The 21,483-nt window shown below is 38.9% G+C and overlaps 1 protein-coding gene across 1 annotated transcript in view; it reads right to left on the reverse strand.

Moving 5' to 3' along the window:
- Positions 1-21,483, reverse strand: part of col16a1 (collagen, type XVI, alpha 1) — a 346,728-nt gene that overhangs the window by 175,067 nt on the left and 150,178 nt on the right. The window contains exons 9-13 of the mRNA XM_051936205.1: positions 19,345-19,380; positions 18,143-18,178; positions 3,719-3,745; positions 2,758-2,820; positions 2,408-2,440 (exon numbers count right to left, since the gene is read on the reverse strand). Of these exons, the coding sequence (XP_051792165.1) occupies positions 2,408-2,440; positions 2,758-2,820; positions 3,719-3,745; positions 18,143-18,178; positions 19,345-19,380 (195 nt within the window). The remainder of the gene's footprint in view (positions 1-2,407; positions 2,441-2,757; positions 2,821-3,718; positions 3,746-18,142; positions 18,179-19,344; positions 19,381-21,483) is intronic.

The following is a 21,483-nucleotide window of genomic DNA, read 5'->3' on the forward strand; positions in this document are numbered from 1 at the left end:
TCCTAGCTGGGATTGGATGTAGGACACTTTGTAACTACTTGTCATCTTCAACTCTGGAGTAAGAAAATTCTCAACTGTGAATAGCATGCTGACTCCAGTTCCCCGAGTTCATCATATTATGAGGCCATGTCCAGCAGGGGGAGTTCATACTGTATAAAAATGTGCTTTTGTAAACTGTCCTTTCGCTTGTTATTTGCCAGAAGGACAGTATGAGAAAAATGACTGTGCAAGATAGATGAGGTCTTTAATTATACTGTTTGCCTTCCTAAGGCAGTGTGTTTTCTATATGTCCTGATAATATTCTGTGCAGTCATCAACCACCGTCTGCACGGAGTCCTGTGAATCTGTAGAAGCTTGAGTGAACAGATGAAGTAATGTGAGTTGTCCTCAGATGTCTGAGAACGTAGAGGAGCTGGTGAGCGTTTTTGGTAAGAGCTGTAATATTTTATACCCACCTCAATTTCTCTGTGATAGAACAAATATATGGCTGCTCACCCTCTCCACAGCATCTGTTTTGACCTAAATGGCAGTGTGAGACTGCCAGGAATTAAACTTCCCTGTTAGCCATTTCATTATTGTTTCGTCAGGTATGAAAAGAGTGTCATCAAGAAATTTAGTGATAGAGCTGTACTGTATAGAAGTGGACTCAGTTTACTACACTGCAAAGTGCCTTTGTTGAGGAGCAGTACGCAAGATGTGATGCTATCAATCCACATGTGTTAAAGTTGTTTGGTTTGAAAGAACAAAATCTAGTTGCAAAGGGTGGAGTTTGGTGGTCTTCTTTAAGGGTACAGCAGTGTTACATGCTGAACTGTAGTTTATAAAAAGACCTCTGGAATAAAACTTTCCATTAACTAGATTTGCCAGACTGAGATAAAAAGCAAGAGATATGGTATCCTTTATAAACTCGCTATGACAATATGCAAATAGTAGATGATCACGATTATCTGGAATATTTAATATGTAACAACAAAAGTCTCTTAATCACAACTGGAATGAGTCCCACTGGTCTTTAGTCATTCAGACAGTTCTCCTTTTTTCCTTAGTTTGTCTAACTCATTTAGGTGGGGATGAATGTAAATCAAGCTGATTTATGCAATATAAAGGGTGGCGCACGAAAAACCGAACCGTCTCCGACCGGCTGGCTTGAGCTATTATACAGGCGGGTGCCATTGCGACATGGATGGAGCGATATGTCACACTTCTCGCAAGTCACTTTCTCAAATTCACAACATCTTCACAGAGGAACAAACTGTCAGAAAAGGTTTGCGCCACCAAGATCATCGTACTTATCCACTTGTGACTTTTACCTGTGGGGCAATCTGAAGGGTAAAGTGTATGTCAATAATCCAAAGACATTAAAGGAACTGAAGGACAATATTCGTAGTGAAACTGGAAAAATTGAAGCGGTTGAGCTGCGTCGCGTCTATGACAATATGATGCGGCATGCAGAAAAGTGTATTGACGCACAAGGAAATCATTCTGCATTTAATAGATTAAAAATTAGCACAGACAATTTGCTTCAAGGTGGCATGCAATGTTTCTGTGTAAATTATGATATGCAGCTTTGTTACATACAAAGGATGAATGAGCTTAACTATAAAATAAACTTAAAGTAGATGACAGTGAATATATTGCTGTTTACTAGCACTGAGAATAACACAACATGCCTTTCTTAAGCTTCAAGAACTGCAGAGCAAACAATTATCCCTCTCTTATACAAGAATAAGGTACAGGAAATTAACTAATCCTGGGCAAAAAACCCATTCCACTCCTACATATCAAAATGAAATTTGTCATTGTCCTGATTTGTGTAATTTAGTTAAAGAAAATATATGAGTTCAGTGTTAGGATTTTGACTTATGTTTTCTTTTGTTCTACAAGTTTTGTATATGTGCTTAGGCCCATTTCTGATAAATGACTATTCGTTTGGTTTCTCCATTTGAAAAACTGTAATTTTCTGTTTTCTAAAATACAATTTTAAAGTCAGTTGGACATTACACACAGAAAGTACCCAAACTAGAAATGATTTAGGGGTCTAACAGCTTTGAGGACACAGCAGTGCCACCTGCTGCTTGATGTGATTGTCAATTAAATTTAATAAATGTAGAGAAGCTGGGATCTAATTACACAAGAGGCTGAGTTCAAATCAATGTTAATAAAGATAATCTGCATAACATCTCCAAGTGACACTAAACAAGGTGAATCCATACATACTGTCCTTTAAAGCTTTTTAGAATAGAGTCAACTATACATGATGTAGCCTACTGTATGTAGTGTACAACTTTAACTAATTATTCACTTTCATTATTTTTCCACTACACTTATACGCCACAAAAAAACCCTCAATCAACCAATGACACATCAGTGTTACTCCAGGTTACACATGATGGTCTTTCTTCTGTACCTTCAAGTGAACAGCAGGATGCTCCAAATGACCCTGGAATAAATAAAAAAAACAGTAAACCACTTACTTTTTATATTTTAAATCTTTCCTACATTGAGAAATTAAACTTCTTTTCACTTAAAAGTACCATCATCTTCTCTGACAGAACTGGACAGTTTTCTTTTAAGATGAACTGGCTTAACAGTTTTAGATAAATGAACTGCCTAACCAGTGGAGACTGAGGCCACACAGCTTCAAAGCTTTTCTCGGCCCTGTTAAATCAGCATGAGAAGTGTCCACAATGTTCAGCTCAAAAGGCATGCAAAGCTTACCTAATGATCATGGACAAACTTAGCAAGATGTATACATACATGATCTCCTATGTTGCCTTTAAAAACTGGAGTTCCTGGCATTGCCAACTCTGCAACTTGTATCTGAAAAATACATACAGCAATGACACATTAGCCAGGTCAGATCAACTGCTCAACGAACAGCTATTTTATTAACATCTAAAATCATTCATATCCTCTCGGTTTTAAATAGACACATATCATTCTCTTTACTTTGGATATCCTCTTAATTATCATTAAAGCAATGAAAGTAAGAACAATATCATCAGTGATGAAGTACAACTAAGGAACATTGACTCACTTAACCTCATCTTGAAAAAGAAAGACTAGTGGTGCTTACCTACAAAGTCCAACCTCCATCTCCAATTCAGGCATACAAAGTCCTATTACAGGGATGCAGGATGCCAGAGCCTAATCTGGAGGGATGCCCATGCACCATAGCACACTTTCATGTAACCTCATTTACACCAGATATACTATACAGTATTAGTGCAGCTCAAAAATATTTATCTTAATTAACAATCAAGTCTAAAACCAAAGCCAAATTATACATGTGATATTTATAATCATAATCAAGACGTGGCTGAAGATTTTCAAATGAAAGAATGAACATTTTCAAATGTCTTTTAAGGCTGAAGAAATTTCTGTTATTTATTGTACTTTTAAAAGCTTCTAACTACTTTAAAATTTAAAAGAAAAGTTATCAAATATTTTTGAAAGCCTTCCCAAACAGTCTTTTAAGAAGGACTGTTTGAAAAAGACTAAACTTTATAAATTCAATAATCATAACGGCTGGCATATTTTCTGACATTTAAAAGCTGGACATCGCCCTCGCCCTTGTAGTGACATGCTTTTAGACGGAACAATGTGCATCTACCATGGGCTGTCTTAGATTGCATTCAGGATAATGCAACCCTGCTGTAACTTGACTGACTAAGAGGCTCTAGGAACAGAGGGATGCTTCAAATCAGACCTGACTCACCTTTACACCTGGCTTGGCAAACTCATCCTGAAAGATAATAAAGAATACTAGTAACACAACATAAAATACACTCAAATAAAATAAACAAGAAAAAAATAAACAAAGAAAGGAAAACCACCCAGAGCTGTGAATGGCCATCAGAAGATCTTTAAAAAGAAAGCCAGCAACTTATTTTGTTTAAACAAATGAAGGTTAGACAGAGATTAGCCGGGATGCCAGGCTCAAACAATGGACAGATGCTCATGCTTTCTGATCAGTGAGGAGTGCACAGTATCATCTTTCTGCATTATTTACTAAGGTGACACCAGGGGGCAGAAAGCACACATCCAGCAGGGTGCTTCCTTTTTCATATAAGAATCTTGGAGGCATGATTTAAATTACAAACAGAATTGCCGGCACAGTTTAAGAATTGGAAATCAAAGAAAATCCCAGCGGAGAAACAGAACCAAGTTGAGACAAGTGAAACATATATTAAGCTGACAGCTTTTCATGTTCCACTGAAATTAGTTGCAGTCGGTCCTTTTGAGAGAGGACACCTAGCCCTGGCTTTGTAGACCACTGCAACTGTCGGTATATCACAGGCATAGACACTCAGGTGTGTGAGGCTCTTATGCTTCTCAAGCAAAACACACACACATATGCATTCAGACAGCCTCCTCTGTGTGGTCTTTGAACGTGGTGCCTGCTGCTGCTGCTATCAAGCACCCATATCTGATTCATTTCAAAAGAAAATTACAGGAATTTTAAAAAGGCAAAGACATTTGGGAAAGGAATATTCAGTACAAATCTATGTGAACAGCCAAAAAAAAAAGCAGATATACAAAGTTTATTTCTAATCATTTTTGTCAACATATATTTCATAACAATATATACATTTTCTGCTTTATCATTTCAAAGCATGATTTAATATGACTGCCAGATATAATATCAGTTCAAACTCACACTACCGCTCATGGAGGGACAACGTTAGCCTGTGACAATGCAAAATACTCGTGACTGAACGGCATTTAAGATTTTGTTTTTCAGATATGCAATTAATGTTACAACTATTCCACTGTCAATCATGCAGGTAAACAGTAAAATATGCCCTTTACATTTTTCAAATATTTTTAATTTTGGTGTTCCTTTTCATTAGACTCTCATTGAGAGATCTGTTAGATTTGAGTTTCCCAAACTCTGAAGAGCTGAGCTTCTAGGGACAAACAAAAAATCTATATAAAAATGTATACTTGGCTTCAGTTGTTCAAGTAAGATGAGGACTGTTTGTGCATCTGTGCATTTAATGAGTGTTGAAAAAAATTTTGCATATCAAGGCAAATATTAAAAAAAAAACTATAAAAACCTTTTTTCTGTCACCATTGCAAAACCTACATAGGTAAGTCTATATTCTATTTCATAAAGCACAATTTAGAAAATGTCCAAATGCAAATAATTATAAAGATTTTGTTCTAGGTAGAAAACCTTCTTAAGGCTAAACCTTTTTCATTAAATAAGCCTCTTCAGGACTACTTTAAATGATTTTCTCAGTAAATGCAACCAAGCTATATGGAGATGTTGTTAAATATGTATCATCTAACTTTAAGTTCACCTTATTGGCTGCTGTTATTGACACGAGGATTTTTGCATTGATTTGCACTTTGTTTTTACTATTTTGCATAATGGCTGTGTAAACTTTATGTTCTATACAGTGGATGGAGCAGGTGAATTTCATCTAAAGTATCAATTAATCTACCTATCTATCTATCTAGAGAAAAGGTCACAAATACATGCCATTTCAATTCCTAATTGATACTACAATTTACTACAAATAACTGCAATATTTGTTAACGTTGTTTGCTTAATCCCATGTGTTAGTATACTTGCAATTATTTTAGTATACTGTACACATTAGACAGGGAGGAGTAAGGTAAAAAAAAATCTCTTGCCTTTGGTTGCATATTCTATATTTTATGAAATCTCAAGACTTTATTTCTTCACTCTGGTGTCATGTGCAAGTACTGGTTTTCTCAATCAAGTGTATTTGTCTCAGTTCTAAACTTATGTTACTGTGCTGCAAGCCTGCCAAGCTGAGCGACAGCTCTGCATGTTATGCTGTGGTGTTAACTATACATTTCTCATTAATGCTGTCAATCTGTCTCATTTAGTGGACAAAAATACATAAACAAATATTTTATTTATTGAAGGGGCTGACACCACTCAAAAAAAATAGCATCTTCACTGCATTACGACAACACAGAAAAAAATATAAGAAGCAGTATTCATGTTAAAATACACAATCTTAGAGTAAAAATTGGAACTACAACACATGAGCAGTGGATGATTATCATCAAACAATGAATACCCACTTATACAATATATGTATGATCAACTTCTGTGTATAAGCCCAGCTTTAGGAACAAATACAGGAATCCACCAATTGTTCTAACTTAGATGACCTGCAAAGTTTACATTAATATTAAATGTTGTAGAAAGTGAAGTTGACAGCTGGTTTTAAAATATACAGATCTTTTATTTTCACTACATTTAAATTAACATACTACAGTAATCCCCTGCTCTATCGCGGTTCAGCTATTGCGTCCCCGCTATATCACGGAAAAATTCAATAAGTACGTCCTACCTGTAGTGTACTTTGCAGCCAATTCATAACAAAGCATATGGTTTTCAGCAGATAAACAGTTTTGCATTACAGCACCCAGATGATTTCTTACAAAGCCCGTTATTGGCTGAAAGAGGAGACTCAACCAATCAGAGTGGATTTTATTCTTTTGGGCTCTGATTAGCTGCTGCTAACATGATGTAATCTCGCATGAACAGCGAGAGTGGGTCCCCGACGAATCACATATCGCGTACCTTGCTTGTGGCCCGACATTTGTGTGCAAACTTTTGTGAGCTTTTCGTTTGTTTTAAGCCCTACGAAGGCTCCCAAGAAGTCCCGCATCTTGTAAGCCTTCTGGTGGCAGTGAGCCTAAGTGCCAGAGGAATACCTTGACCACACAGGAAAAGGTAAAACTGATGACGATTATTATTATGTTACTCATATCTTTAGCCCGGCATCCGTGTATCATATGTGTATCCAAAGTGTGTTTTAATAAGTTTACATGTGTTTAAAGCATGTGGGAGGGGTATTTTAACGCTTAAACCATAAAAAAATGTGCTCTTACTATATCACGTATTTTCGCCTATCGCAGATGGGTCTGGAATGTAACTTCCGCGATAGGTAGGGATCACTGTACTTCTACTTCACCTTCTGTGAGGCCTAGAGTTTTGTTTATTCACATTTTCTGTCTGAAGTTTTAGAAAAACCAGACTGCTTTTCTGCCCAACTGCTTGGCTTTCTATAATTTTCAAATTTTGTTTAATAAACAAAAGTATTGTTTCTTCATAAATGTCAGGCAATTTGTAAAATCACTAAAAACACATTGTGATTTAAAGCTCATATCCTTACACTACGGATTATGCAAAACCAGTTTATGCAGTATACTTATGTTGGTAGTTGTAACTACAATAGTAATCAATGCAGACCTCATGTTTTTTTATTTATTTCATGGGTTTTCTGTTTGGTCTAGTATTATAATATGCACCCAATCCCTTTCCTTCACAGCAGCCTTTTCCTCTTCAGATACAGCCACCTATTTTGGCTTGTCGAACTGAACACTCTTATAACTGGAACTGTTTAACTGGGGAAATGCAGCCAAGGTCACTAACCATATTGACCTGATTTAGTTTCCCAAAGTGCACATCAATTTATAGTTATTTTCACTCATCCATTGCCTACCATGCAAAGTTACCATTTATTAGCATTACAGCTATAAACCTTGTTTGCATGGCCTAAACAGGTGCAAGGAAGTCACTACCATGCTGCTGCTGCCAGCTTATAATGTCGGACAACAGAAGAGTCCAATAGCACGGCAGCAGCGGCAAACCAGCAGCTGATCAAGCAAAGAGGAGGTAAAAAAAAAACTGCATTTGATTTCCCATTGTATCACCATTTAAGGGGGGGTTTCGGAGAAGCGACCGCGTCTCCTTGGGGTGCATTCAGCCCCCCTCTTCACAACGTGAGTGGCAGAGATGCGAAGTGGCTGGCACGTAGCACAGACTGGGGGGAGGGTGGTTGGTGAGCAAAGCGAGCAGGTGGCGAAGCCCACTAGTCCATTCAAAAAAAGAACTGACCATGGATGAAAGGGATCCACATGGTCAGCAGCAATGCTTAGTAACACTGTGGAATTTAAATGATTCTCATTTGGTATTAAGAAGACTAATATATACAATGAAATATTTCCGTGCACCATTACTCTATCATCGCTAGCCTGTAGCCTAGCCTAGCCTGCTGATTAACTGTACAGACTGCATCTCAATTGTTAGTCATTAGCACTAAAACATAAGTAATATGATAGTTATAATTTGTTACTAACCCTTATCTACTCTGTTTCTCTTCTCTGTATTCAAATGTGGCACCTGGTGCCACTCCTCAGCTGCCTAGTTGTTTTGCCTGCCTAAAGGTAAAGTCACCTCTGATGGAGTATCGCAGGCATCGTCGGGTAGAGGGGTCCTTTCATCGGATTGGCTAGCCCAGCACTGACTCTGAACAAATCCAAATAGTATTATGTAATATCATCTACTACTGAATTCTGCTCTGTATTTGTAATATTTTTATTGCACTATTATATTGTATTGAGGATTACCTGTGTTCTGTTCTGTGTATTGTATTGTATTTACCCCCTTTTTTTAACACCGACTGCACGCCCAACCTACTTGGAAAGGGGTCTCTCTTTGAACTGCCTTTCCCAAGGTTTCTTCCATTTTTTTTTCACTACAAGTGTTTTTTTTTTGTTAGTTTTTCCTTGTCCTCTTAGAGAGTCAAGGCTAGGGGGCTGTCAAAAGGCAGGCCCTGTTAAAGCCCATTGCAGCACTTCTTGTGTGATTTTGGGCTACACAAAAATAAATTGTATTGTATTATATTGTACCATGAATGCAATTCGAAATGGACCAATGCTCTTTATGCCAAAATGTGACACATGTGAATGTTACAGCAGAAATTATGATTCTTTCGAGAAGACATTTTTCCCACCTTCATTTGTCCAGTTTTGATCACATTCTCATTGTAGTCTCATCCTTCTTTTCTTAACTGACAGGAGTGTAATCTGGTATGGTTTTCTGCTGCTGTAACATTTGTTTCAGGGTTTAACGCACTGCTCATTCCAAGACACCCTTCTGGGCATCAGTGGTGTATCTGTGTATCTGTGGCCTTTCTGTTATCTTGTCTTGCCACTCTCTTCTCAAATTTCATTGATATATTATCTATATATTCATATAGCTTTTGACAAAAAATGGATAGTAACTGTTTCTGAGTGTTGTGATGTGAAATTTTGCATACAATTTGATAAATATCTTGTATGTCTTCATTTGTAACTTAGACAAAGCAATGTAATATTACTGTTACACTATAGACAATAACAGCAATGGTTTGATGGTTTAAGAACTCCTTCCCCCCTTTAGGACGGAGTGTTACATTAGTGAGAAGCATTCGTGTTTACCCCCCTTTTACGAATGAGTCTCTTTGTAATTTTACGACAGAGTTGGAGGAAAGTGCCTCAAACAAGTTTGGTAAATGTTTCTCTGAAGTCTCTCTGTCAACCCCCACACAAAGCCAGGCTGCCTAACTGCCAAGGTTTACCTTAACATATGGTTTGTGGGGCAGGTGTGAAGATGTTCTATCCCCCCATTGGTCGGAAGTATTGCTGTTTGTAATTGGTTTGTATCAGAAGCCTTTAAATACCATTGGGTCCTATTGGCTCTAGGGGTTGGACAGAAAACCTATAAATTTGCTCACTCCCTCACCCTCTCTCTCTCTCTTACCAAACTGCTGAATGACCATCTGACACCATGAACTGAAAAGGACAACACAATGAAGAGCACAGCTCGGCAGCCATATTGAGACAAGCATGCGGCCTGTTCTGAAGAAAGCTGACCGCAAATGATGCCTTAACTAGAGACATTTAAGTAATTAACAAGTCTGTGTGCCGCCTGAAACTACACTTCAACATTTATCAGGTTGTATGGTTGCCAAAATTCAAATGTACTTTGTATATTGTTATTATTTATGAATATTATCAATAATACATTGTTTAAATTGTAATTTAACTCTTGCTTGTCTTTTACTACACCTAATTGCCTGAGGTTATAGATGTAGAAGGGAAGGTGGGGAGAAGTTATCTCTATATATAATCTTCATTTGGATCTTGATCTTTGTTTGTCCGCGAATTCCACGCATGCATAGACCACCTTCCAGTTTAGTACGTTGTTGTTACTCACGAATGTCAACAATGTGCCGGAATAATGAAAGGGGTGGTGGAAAGTGTTACGCTGGTTAGTTCCTGAGGCCTGGTTAGAGAATGAGATTGCCGAAGATAAAAGGTACGTGCCTACGTAACATATGAATGAAAGAAAGACAGTGGGTAAAATGAATGACAACGTAACAGCACGTTCCAGAAATTATTATTGTTACGTTGTAGCCGGCGAATGCTGCACGTCTCACAGTTGTACCATGGCTTGCTCACATGTCAGTGAAGTGATCCCTATTTATGCTTTAAAGAGCCTGGATACCTATGTGTCCCCCTTTTATAACCATTGCTCCGTGTATATTGCCTTACTCTTTGGATTGCCACAAAGCAACCTGCGACATTGAAGAAAGGTTGAGAAGAGATCGTGAGAGGAAACGACAGCGTCGTGAAAACGAGACGGACTGTGAACGGAGAGAAGCAGAAATGCTCCTACACCACCACATAATTACTATTCGGACAGTGATTCCGAGTAGGCTGTTCCTATCGAATCAATGTCCAAGGGTTTTCTTTTGTAATTTTGTTTCCCTTATAAAAAATCATATTGCTGTGCGACGAAGGGCACAGTTCACGACTGGCAGCCGCGTTTAAACAGGGAGCCCTTCACAGACAACTTTAACACGAGCAACGTAGTTGGGCGCACATGGCTAGTATACTATAATACCATATAAACAGTGGTAAGTCTGTGAGATCTGAGGCATTCTGATAAAGGCTACATATTAATAATACAATAGGGGAAAGTAGAGTAAAATATTACTCTACCAAGACAAAACACTGAGATACTATGGTGAAAAAAGCTTTGACCAAATGTCTTGTTCATTCTAAGTAAGGTTCAGCAAATACTAGACCTCCTAACCATATTTTATTAACAATATGAAGACGTTTCTCCTGTTGGTTCCAACCTTGTGTCCAATGCTGGCAGCATATGCTCCGGCCCCTATAACCCAGAATTGAATGAAACAGGTACATACATTGGATGAATGGAACATAAATGGGATTTAATCAACCTGGAGGGTCAATTCCAGGAATGCCAAACAAAAAATGTTTACCCTATGCAGTCCTCTCTTGTGTTACTAAACAAATGTAAATTGCTTTCAAAGATGTTTCCATAAAAATCACATTAGAAAATAAATGGGGTTGAGTGACAGTGAAGCAAATTAATGTTAATAGTGTTAACAATCTCATTTTAGGTGTTAACACAAAAAAGGGAAACTAAGATTTCAATAATACAGCTGTTTTTTTCAATAATTACATGGTTTCCTTGGTATCAATGTGCAGAAAAAAGATTTTGGTTTTATTACAAGAAGCAATGCACATCAAAACCATAAAATTCTATTACTACAGCCCTCCTGAGGCATTTTGAGGCCATCAGAGGTTATTTCACCTGATTCTGATCAAACTATACACAACATTCACAACAGTCATTCTGTGGTAAAGAATTGTTATAATGTACATAAAAGTGCACACGAATACTATACACACTACAGGAAATTACATAGGAAATTAACTAACCGTTACTTGCATGGCAGATGCATAAGACTGGAAATGATCGCTAGTCACTATCTGCATGCCCTGGTGTTCGAGTGGATTTCACTAGATACTCCAATTTCCTCCAACTGCCAAAAGATGTGTCCATTACGTAATGTAGTGACTTTAAATTAGATAAATATATACAAGTATACGAGTGTGGGTAGTGTACATGTGTTACAGTCTCCCTTGCTAAAATAAATTGCCCCTGGCAAAGGTCATCCCCACAGCTAACACCATTTTAAATAAGGAAGGGTTCATCCTTAGGGCCCATAGTGCTTCCTCTCTATCTGGAATCACTTGCTCCTATCTCCATATACCAGGCACACTGTTCAAATTAATAAAATAAGCCAAAAACATGGATATTACCATTAAAATATTTAATAGGTTGACATGTTACACACTGTTCCTCTAAATAGCTTATGTTTCAAAAGGAGTGCTAAACCCTAGGCATAAAGTGTATCCTGACAAACACAAGGCAAAAACACAAGCACACACTGTCCTCTAAACACATAGACACCAAAGAGACTTAATTTCCTAGTTTCATGCAGAAGTACCTAATACTATGGAAAACACAAATTTCAATATTGCTAGTATTGTCTACGCCAGCTTGGCAAAGATCTGCAGGAGCTCAAGAAAGGCAGTCCCAAATGAGATAGTAAATTCCATTTATTGCCTTTCGAGTGCTTTATTAATAGGAACTCAAATATTTATCACTTGCCATTAAATGGCAATAAAGCATTCTTGCTTTAACTATCTTGTTTAATGAACGCTATAAGGGGAGCTGGAACATAAGTCGTTAACCTGACTTGAAGTAAACACTTATTAGACCATTAATCGAATAATATTTGTGTGCTAGAAATACCAAAAGAAAAAAGAAACTGCTCAGGCTGTGTGAAGAGCAGAAAACAGTAGAAAGTTAAAAAAAAATGTAAACAACAAATGCATGAGAATTTCTACAACGGTGAGACAAAAGGGGTTAGCTTTTCAAATGTCCTCTCTCTCCTTCTGTTACTTATAGAAGAGCTACAGAGAGAATGCTGGCAACTCAACAGAAAAATAAACCAATTTGGGGGGGGGGGGGGTATGAAGGGTGGTGACTTGAACTGTGTGTGAAACTCTAGTGAAGCTGCACTTACATGCCTTTACTAGCTCAACTCTTTTCTACAGCCTTTTATTTAACAACGACCAGAGCCACAGCCCTCAGTTTTCTTGTGTCCTCAGAGCTCCACATTGGCAGCAGCACAAGACAGGAGACGTCAAAAGCAGCGCGTGTCTTGAATTAATTTATTTCCTCTCCATCCTATTTACGGGATCGTTTAAAATTTATGAAGGCTACAGAGTTCACCCATGTGAGACGGATTTACTCAGCGTTCTTCCAAAAGCCAAGTTTCCTTTTAATGCAAGTGGCTTCAACAGCTCTAAAGCACAACCCCTGTCTGCTTGCTTTGTTTTTATTTTTTAATTTACTTTGCAGTATGCAGTTTCAATATAAACACCCCCTCAAACCTGAAAAAAATTATAACCAAAAACATACAAAACAATTCATTGAAACATCATTGTTTACAGGTCTACTTCATAAAGTGATTAAAAAAAGCAAACCATTATTCCTAAGGGGCTCATGTCAGCAGCAGCGTGAGGCATCTCAATACCATTAGCTTATAATAGAGATGACAAGTCTTTACAGATACCACAGTTACACTCAGAGATAGCATATGCCATTTATCAAATCACACATAAGCAATACAAAAACAAGAGATCATTGCATCATGTGCTACAGTCAGTGATGTTCAAGGTATGCAATAAAAACAAGTGACACAAGAAGACTGAAAACCACAAACTGGATTAAGGTTCTTACAGGTAACAGCTACTTACAAAAATATGCACTAATCCCAGAATACTGCACAAACTTACTCCTCTAGAGCTGGTGCTCACCCTAATCAGTGAAGAACAAAGGGCCACCGGGCATGTGGGGATATAATCTGAATTGCTGTTAACCCATGAGCCATGTGGCCACACTGTCCTCCACAAACCAAGATGATTTTCACATACTCCTAAGACACAACACACCTTTTTATTCCCAAATACCACATACACAAGTTATTTAGAATAAATAGTGAATCTAAATTGGCTTGTGAGACGGTGTTCCCTGCAACTGACTGATACCCTTTCCAGGTTTGGTTCCAGGCTTGTGCCAAGTCTGGCTCCACGCTCAAAAGACCTTAAATCTATCCTAAGTGGTTTCAGTATATACAGAATAAAATTTTGTGGAGGAATAAACACTGCATAAATAAATGACCCATGCTCTCAACAGTAATTTAAACATAACAATAGAACTATGAATTTACTCTTCAGTGGCGCCCTATTTTTCTGCTCAAAGATGAAACACGCATTGATCACAGAAAAACTTTACGAAATTAAGAGGAATTCACATTATCAACCTAAAAATAAAGTACAACACCAAAGAGGCCGAAGTATTTAGAAATGACCAATACAAATGGTTCCAGGAACCAAGCAAGCTGTTTGCAGATGCCAGTATATGAGTAGCTCAGGTCAAATTTCCCATTACTGTACACTTGACAATTGAATTAATATCCTCACAGCTTAGGCAGGAATTGAATCTGCACCTATTGATGAAACCACATGCAACCTGGTTTCCCTTATTACAAGTGACAATTAAAATATAAAGGACAGAAATTGAGGACAGGACAACCAAAGAGAAAAACTATTTCAGGAATCCTCTTTTTTGTCTTCTCCGATTTCACAATACAGCACAGTATGCAGCCATGCAAAGTTCCAGCTTGAGTTACCTACATTTGCTAATGATGCCATCATTGTAGGCTAATTACCAACGATGGTGAGACAGTTTACAGAGACATGATTTAACTTTTGATACAATGGTTTAAGGCCAGCAATCTCATGTCAGCAAAACCAAAGAGCTAGTCACAGGATGCAAAATGCTATAAACACTACCCTCTAAACTTTACAGGACCCTTGGAATAGTTTACCAGGTATAATTTCTTGGTGAGTTATCATTAGTAGAAAACCTGAAGTGGGCACAACACATTATCAAAAAGAGTTTTACTAACAAATTTTACGAAAAATCCCAGATGTCTCTCTCGGTGCTCACAAACCTCTAGAGGCACTCAGTATGAAGACCATCTTCACTGTTTGCTTAAAATCCTGGTACTCCACCAGTTCAGCTCATGATCAGAGAATATTACTCATGTACATCTCTTTTCTCTTCAGGACAAATGAATCTCATTCTGCCTTAGAAATGTAAACAGTGTTATTAAAGACCTCAGCCATTCTTCACAGAAAGAAAACTTCTGGCTTGGTAGTCACAGTGAGGCATTATGCAGGCGTATTGCTGTTGGTATGAAGGCACTTGCGGTAGCTTTTCTTGACACACTTGTATTGAATAATTTGTTGGGTGAAAGTACTTAGTGTTAGTGTGCCAGAGAGAGGACATGCAGCACTTTCCATAGTGGCACTCTGTTTTGTTCTACTTCTTTTCTTTGCTGCTAACTCTAGGGAGTCAAGGGTACATCCCCTAACTGAGCCTAACCTGTTAATTAGCTTATTGATTCGGTGGACCTCTCTTGAAGTGATGTTTCCAGCACAGCACACCACAACACAGAAAACTGCACCAGCCATCACAGAGTTGTAGAAGATGTGAAGGATGTCACTTCTCATATTAAAGGAACACAGTTTCTTAAGAAAAAAGAGGCTGCTATGCCCTTTCTTCTATAGCTCCTCTGTGCGATGAAACAAGTCCAACCTGTCATTATTGTAGATGCCCAAGTACATGTGGTAGTGCAGCACCTACACATCCACTACCTGAATAGAGATCAAACATAGAGGCTCTTCATGAGGTCTTCATGATGTGAGAAGTAAGTTACTTTCTTTCTCCTTCTTTTTGGCAAAGCTTAAGGAAAATTCACATTCAAACCACTAGATTAGGAGACTGCTTTTATCCATAGGGCTTTCTGTTATGTGTATATTTATTGTCTCATGCTGACAGTTTTTGCTGAGGTCTTTAATTATTTTCTTTACCTTACTAAGGCAACAATGGTTGTGTTTGTTTGAAATATAAGGAAGCAGGGTGCCAGTAATATTCTGTGTTGCCTTTACCACCCTCTGCCAGTGTTTGTGATCTTAAGCCGAGCAGGTGCTGTACCAGAATGTTATGCAGCCAGCGAAGATGGTGTCTACTGTCCATCTGTAGAAGATCATAAGAACAAATGCCTGAGTAACTAGAGATGTTGGAGACCCTTCTAGACAATAGCCAAAATCTGTTGTGCCCATTTAAATTCATCAGTGATGGTCACTCCAAGATATTTAAAGCTGCTCGTCCTCTCTAAAGCTTAATCCACAACCCCAATGTAGCTGGGTGTGTAGTCTGTCTTCTGCTTCCTGAAGTCTATGACCATGTCCTTGGTTTTGCTGACATTAACAAAGGTTAATGGGTACTCCAGGTTTTTAAAACAGGACATGAAATTTTATATAATTAATGTAGGGACATCAACTTGTTTAAATGTTGTCCTTGTGTCATTGTCTAGAAAGAATAATGAATCATTGTCTGTTGTTGGTATCATACTACTCTCAATAGTCTGTTGGAGACACACTAGTAAGAATTTTATTATACTGTTTAAAAATAACAATAAACCTGAACTTGAACAACAACAAAAAGCTAAAAAGCACAATACACTTCAGGATAGAGCAGTTACTGTTCCATTTTGCAGCTTCACTCCCGAGAAATGCAGGGTAAAAATACCACATGCCATCTATGAAGAAGTTTATTTAGTTCTGGCTAATGCCTTTGAGCCAACAACATTGAAGATGTTGATTCGGGACCAGCAGTGCAACCAGCCAATAAATTACAGGCTTAATGAGTATACAATTATGCCATCAAAACACAGCCATATTTAAATGTGTACATGGAGCTGTAAAGAACAGGACCAGGCCGCATTTTTGAAGAATCATAGTTAAAAGTGCTGTAGTATAGTTGGAAGTATATCATACATGTGTGTGAGAGTGTGCCCTGTAATTGTCTGGCACCCCATCCTGGACTGATTACTACCTTATGTTATGTGGAAATATAAATATCCAGGAGAGACGATGGAGTCAGACCTAGAAGAGATGGACAGAAGGGATGGACAGACAACTCATCAGTTGGGGATACGTTACACCCCCAGGACGCTAGATGGCAGCAGCCTTAGATATCGGTGACTAGTACAGAAACAGTAGGGCATGCTGGGAGTGTAGTCCGCAGTCCGGCAACACAGCCCAGCTGGGGTCCGTGGGTACCACAAGGGGGCATTACAGGGAGATGCACTCCCTAATAAAAGGGACTACCGTATGACCCGGAAGTACTTCATTCGGGCAGTAGCCATGGCACTGGAAGTACTCCTGGCTTCTTAATAAAGGGGACCGCACTCCTTTATCCAGCCGAGTCAAAGCTGGGAGGACGTGCAGCAACATTCAACTGGAGGAGGGCAGTGTGGTGGTGAGAGGAATTGAGAGGAGAGGTATTGTGAAGAAAAATTACTTGTACTTTTGCAACTTTGTGGCGGTGTGTTTAATAAACCATCCTATATTCGAACCCGGGACTCGTGTGAACAAGTTTGGGGGTTTAGGGCTCGCTGACACCCCGGGTTCCATCATTATATATATATTTATGGAGGGAGAGAGAGAGAGAAATGGAGCAAATATTGCTTAATATTGCTTATTAAATATTATTACTATTGCTATTAATATTATAAATATTATTGCTCAGTATTGCTTAAATATATATACAAAGCAAATATTGCTTAAGAGCTGAACAATCAGCAAACCAATGCCAGAAGGCTCGACTTTATGTCACAAATCAATGCGTCTTAACATTTTCCAGAAACAAAAGCTACCATGTAAAACTAGGTTGCTTGAGCTGCATCAGTCCTGAGGTGCAGAAATTGTAATCTTCTGGTCAGTAATGCTCAGTTGTAATTTTGAGTCATGGCATCACAGAGTCTGAGTGTGTATCATCAGCTCAAGTGTCATGGTGTGGACTTTCGCCAGCTCAGTACAGTACTGCCGGAGTGTGCTGTTTTTGCTCAGCGTGGGAGACATGCCTTGCAGCCATAAATATTTCTGGCATCAGCTCACAAAGAAGATAGGTGAGAGAGTGGGGAGGACGGTGTGCTGAGGTAGAAATTTGTTTTCAATTCACTTGAGGCTTGTAGCACCCTCTGCTCCTGTCAAGCAGGAGTCAAACCACATGACTCAGTATTTTATAGGGCTCATCTTCAAAGCTTTGGAAAGCCAACTGTCATCCACAGATTAGGTGAAGCAAAAGGAGAAGCAAAGTGCAGCAAAATAGCACACACTATATGGTTTCCATTAAAGCGAAAGCAGGTAAGAATAAAAATATAAATGACCTGTACTCTGTGATATGTTCAAAGCACACTGGAGCACTGAATGAACATGTCCTTGTGTTCTCTGCATGAGACTGATACTTGCACCTGTATTAAGAAGCATCATTGCTAGAAGCTTTTGGGAGAAAGGAGTTAAAACTCACATTTTGCGCTCTAATTTGTTGAATACAATAGGCACACTAGGAGAAATAAAAGGAAAAAAACAAGAAGGAGTCATTAGTTAAGAGCCAAAGGTAAAGGATCAGAGTTAGACGAGAAAAAGAAACAAAAATGGTCAGTGCAGAGTTCATATTTAGAACACAGAAAGGATTGCTGCACACCATCTGCTGCACTGATTTTACCTTTGGAGTTCCAAATCAGTGGCACATTTTAGAAAAGCAAGGCAGGATATCTACTAAGATGCAAGCCTAAATGTGAGACCTCTGGTGGATAGGCTACCATGGAGTCCCTTACTAATAAAATTAACATTGTAAATGAGTTCATGATTAAGGGTCAAATTAATAAAAAGGGGTCAAGCAAATGCAAAGTTGTTAGGCCATAATAATGGAAGGACTACTGCCTTATCCCTGATGCTGTAACCCTCTAAAAGAAATAGTGAGTTCAGAAAAATGGTTTCATAATATGGTGTAGTAAGTAGTGTTGCTGAACAACACTGCACGCCTATGTCCAGTTCCTGACTTTGTCATTATCTATGTGTAGTTTAAATGTCTACCTGTATCCTAATTGCTTTTCTGCATTTATTTTAGTTTTGTTGACATATCCCAAAGATGTGTTTTAAAGTTACTAGGTAACTCTAAATATATGCCCTGTGACAGACAGTGTCTTGACTTGCACCCAAACATTCTGTTCTTGGATAGGCACCAACCCACCACATCCCTATAAACTGAATTACAAAATATAAGTGACAATGAATGTGTGAATGACTGTGCCCTGGAGCAAGTGACCTTGTGGCTAATGCTGGGATAGCTTCCAGTGGTCCCACAATTTTGTGCTGGTATAAACAGGTTAGGAAAACATAAGGATTATTAATATTATTATAAAGAATAAAAGACAAACAGAAAACAAAGGTATAAATGACAGTTTGGCAAACAGCACAAATATTCTGAACTTGATAACTGAATTGGCATTTCATTGAACAGGAACACCAAGTCCATTTTGACTTAAATCATTCAGTGACCTTGCAAGCACCCAAAAGCTCACAGGGCAACATGCAAGGTGGTTGTGGTGAACAATAAGGCATTAAGCATGTCTTACCCAGGACTGCCCTGGTTGGGCTTGATGATTGAAACAGGAGTAGAAAAGGTTCATTTCTAAAAAGAAGATTAAGCTAAAGCAAAATACTCACCTTGGCACTCAGTGACTCGTCTGCCATAGGGGATCTCTAAAAAAAACAAAAAAACAAAAGTAGTATAATCTAGAGTCCATGGTACAGCTTTCCAGAACACAGTCAAATTCATTAAAGTTAAGATGTACACAGAGAGAAAAAGTTAGCTGATGTTAAAATGTCTGTAGATCTTGAGTCCTGAGGAGAAAAATAAATAAAACTGATCTGGCAAAAATATTTTAATAGGGAGCAGATCATTAATTTTTTAACAGAGCTGGTTTACTCCTCAAAGACGGACACTACAAAAGGCCGTGTATGGCTATAAAGCTATTTTTGCTTTCAGGTAAGAGCTGAAAAATTATCTACAATATATTAGGAAGCTATTTTGTGTGTTATGAACAAAAAATGAAGTAGGTAGAAAGGTGTGAATCCCTCATAATTGTTGTAGCATGTCTGCTAGGTACTATACCACTTCTTCTCCTTCTCTGCACCCAAATGCTAAACATATGGTAATAAGGAAAATACCTCTGCCATATCTCCATTTTTACCTTGTAGTCCTTCTTCCTCCTCTATAAAACAATTTCAAAACACAATTTGTTTTTACTGTCATTCATGAAAAAATCAAGCCTTAAACTATTTGCTGCTTATTTTAATAGGCACTTAAAGAAAGGAGGAGGCTGCATCTTCTAAACCATCCTATAAATAGCCCACCTAGTAAAAGTGTTCCTGTAAGCATTGGATTAGCTGTGTGCACGCCTGCTAAAAACAAGACAAAGCATGCATCCGCTGTATACTTACCAAAGCTCTCCAAGGAACTACACATGGATCTTGCACATATTGTATATGCAATAAAAAGAGTTGTGTATGACTGTGAATTTGAATCAGCTGCACCATTCGTCTTGCATGCAGACATAGCCTATTTATAATCTTGGCAAGGCTGGAATGCAGTTTCAGGCTGCTTAAGAGTATTGAAGCCCTCTAGGATATAATAGGATCAAAGTTGTTCACAAGGGCTGGATGTGCAGCTACAAGTATACCTTGAACTGCATCATGCCCTATTAAGGTGTGATTGAAGTTTAAAGTGCAAATAATGCTTGGTTTGTGTCTGGGGGACATACTGACAATGTACATATTCTCCTACAGTTCTCTCAACTGTACCAACAAAGAGATTGTCTATTAGGTCTTCATCTCTAGAAACTTGCATCTGCCTCCCTACAAGGGCTATAAATAATTCAAAAAGAGGGCACAAAGAAATGTGGGCCATTAGAAGGCTATTCCCCAGTTCCACACGGGAACCGAAACTTATCATTTATTTATTCATTTTGAAACCTGATTAACCCAAATTACAACTGCAGGAGTGAAGGGTATATGTGAGCAACACAAGTCAAAGCAGCAGTAAAATCAGACAATGTCACCCAAAAACTGATTTCTGGTAGGGACTGACTGTCATCCACGGCTCCCTCATACACCCACACTCTCTCTCCTGTGGTCTAGTTTATGGTGGCCTGTGTGGCATGCCGCTGGGGGTGGTACCCAGCCGGGACGCCCGAGAGGACCGGAGGAGGGCTTGCACCTCCTCCGGACCACGAGGGGGCGACCACCTTGGTTGCGTTGGGGACCACGGGTGCAGGGCTTTGAAGCCCAATTCTGTAGGGGCCCATGGTAACCGCCAGGGGGCGCCCCGGTGCCTGGAGAGCCCTGGACCTCAGCACTTCCGCCACACCCGGAAGTGCTGGGGGGAAGAAGACCGGGAACGCCTGGAGTGCTTCCGGGTGTGCAGCCGGCACTTCCGCCACACAGGGGAGTGTTGGCGGAGGAGTGTCGGGAAGCACCTGGAGCCAATCTGGGCGTGCATAAAAGGGACCGCCTCCCTTCAGACAGTGGCTGGAGTCAGGTGGAAGAAGGATGAGGTCTGTGGTACTGGAGAGAGAAGGAGGCGGTCTGAAGAAAGGCATAGTGTGGTTTGGCCTGGACTTTGGGGGAGTCTGTGGGTTGTGTGGCACTTAAGACTGTAAATATTATTGTAAATAAACGTGTGGTGGTGACTTTAACATGTCTGCCTGTCTGTGTCAGGGGCTCGTTCCACACCTGTTAGACTAAAAAAATCCAAAAAAAAAATATGAGTAAAGCTCCTGGCAAGCATAGGTGTTGTTCAATCTA

This window comes from Erpetoichthys calabaricus, chromosome 14 (genome assembly GCF_900747795.2).
Source record: "Erpetoichthys calabaricus chromosome 14, fErpCal1.3, whole genome shotgun sequence".
In the NCBI taxonomy this organism is placed as follows: domain Eukaryota; kingdom Metazoa; phylum Chordata; class Cladistia; order Polypteriformes; family Polypteridae; genus Erpetoichthys; species Erpetoichthys calabaricus.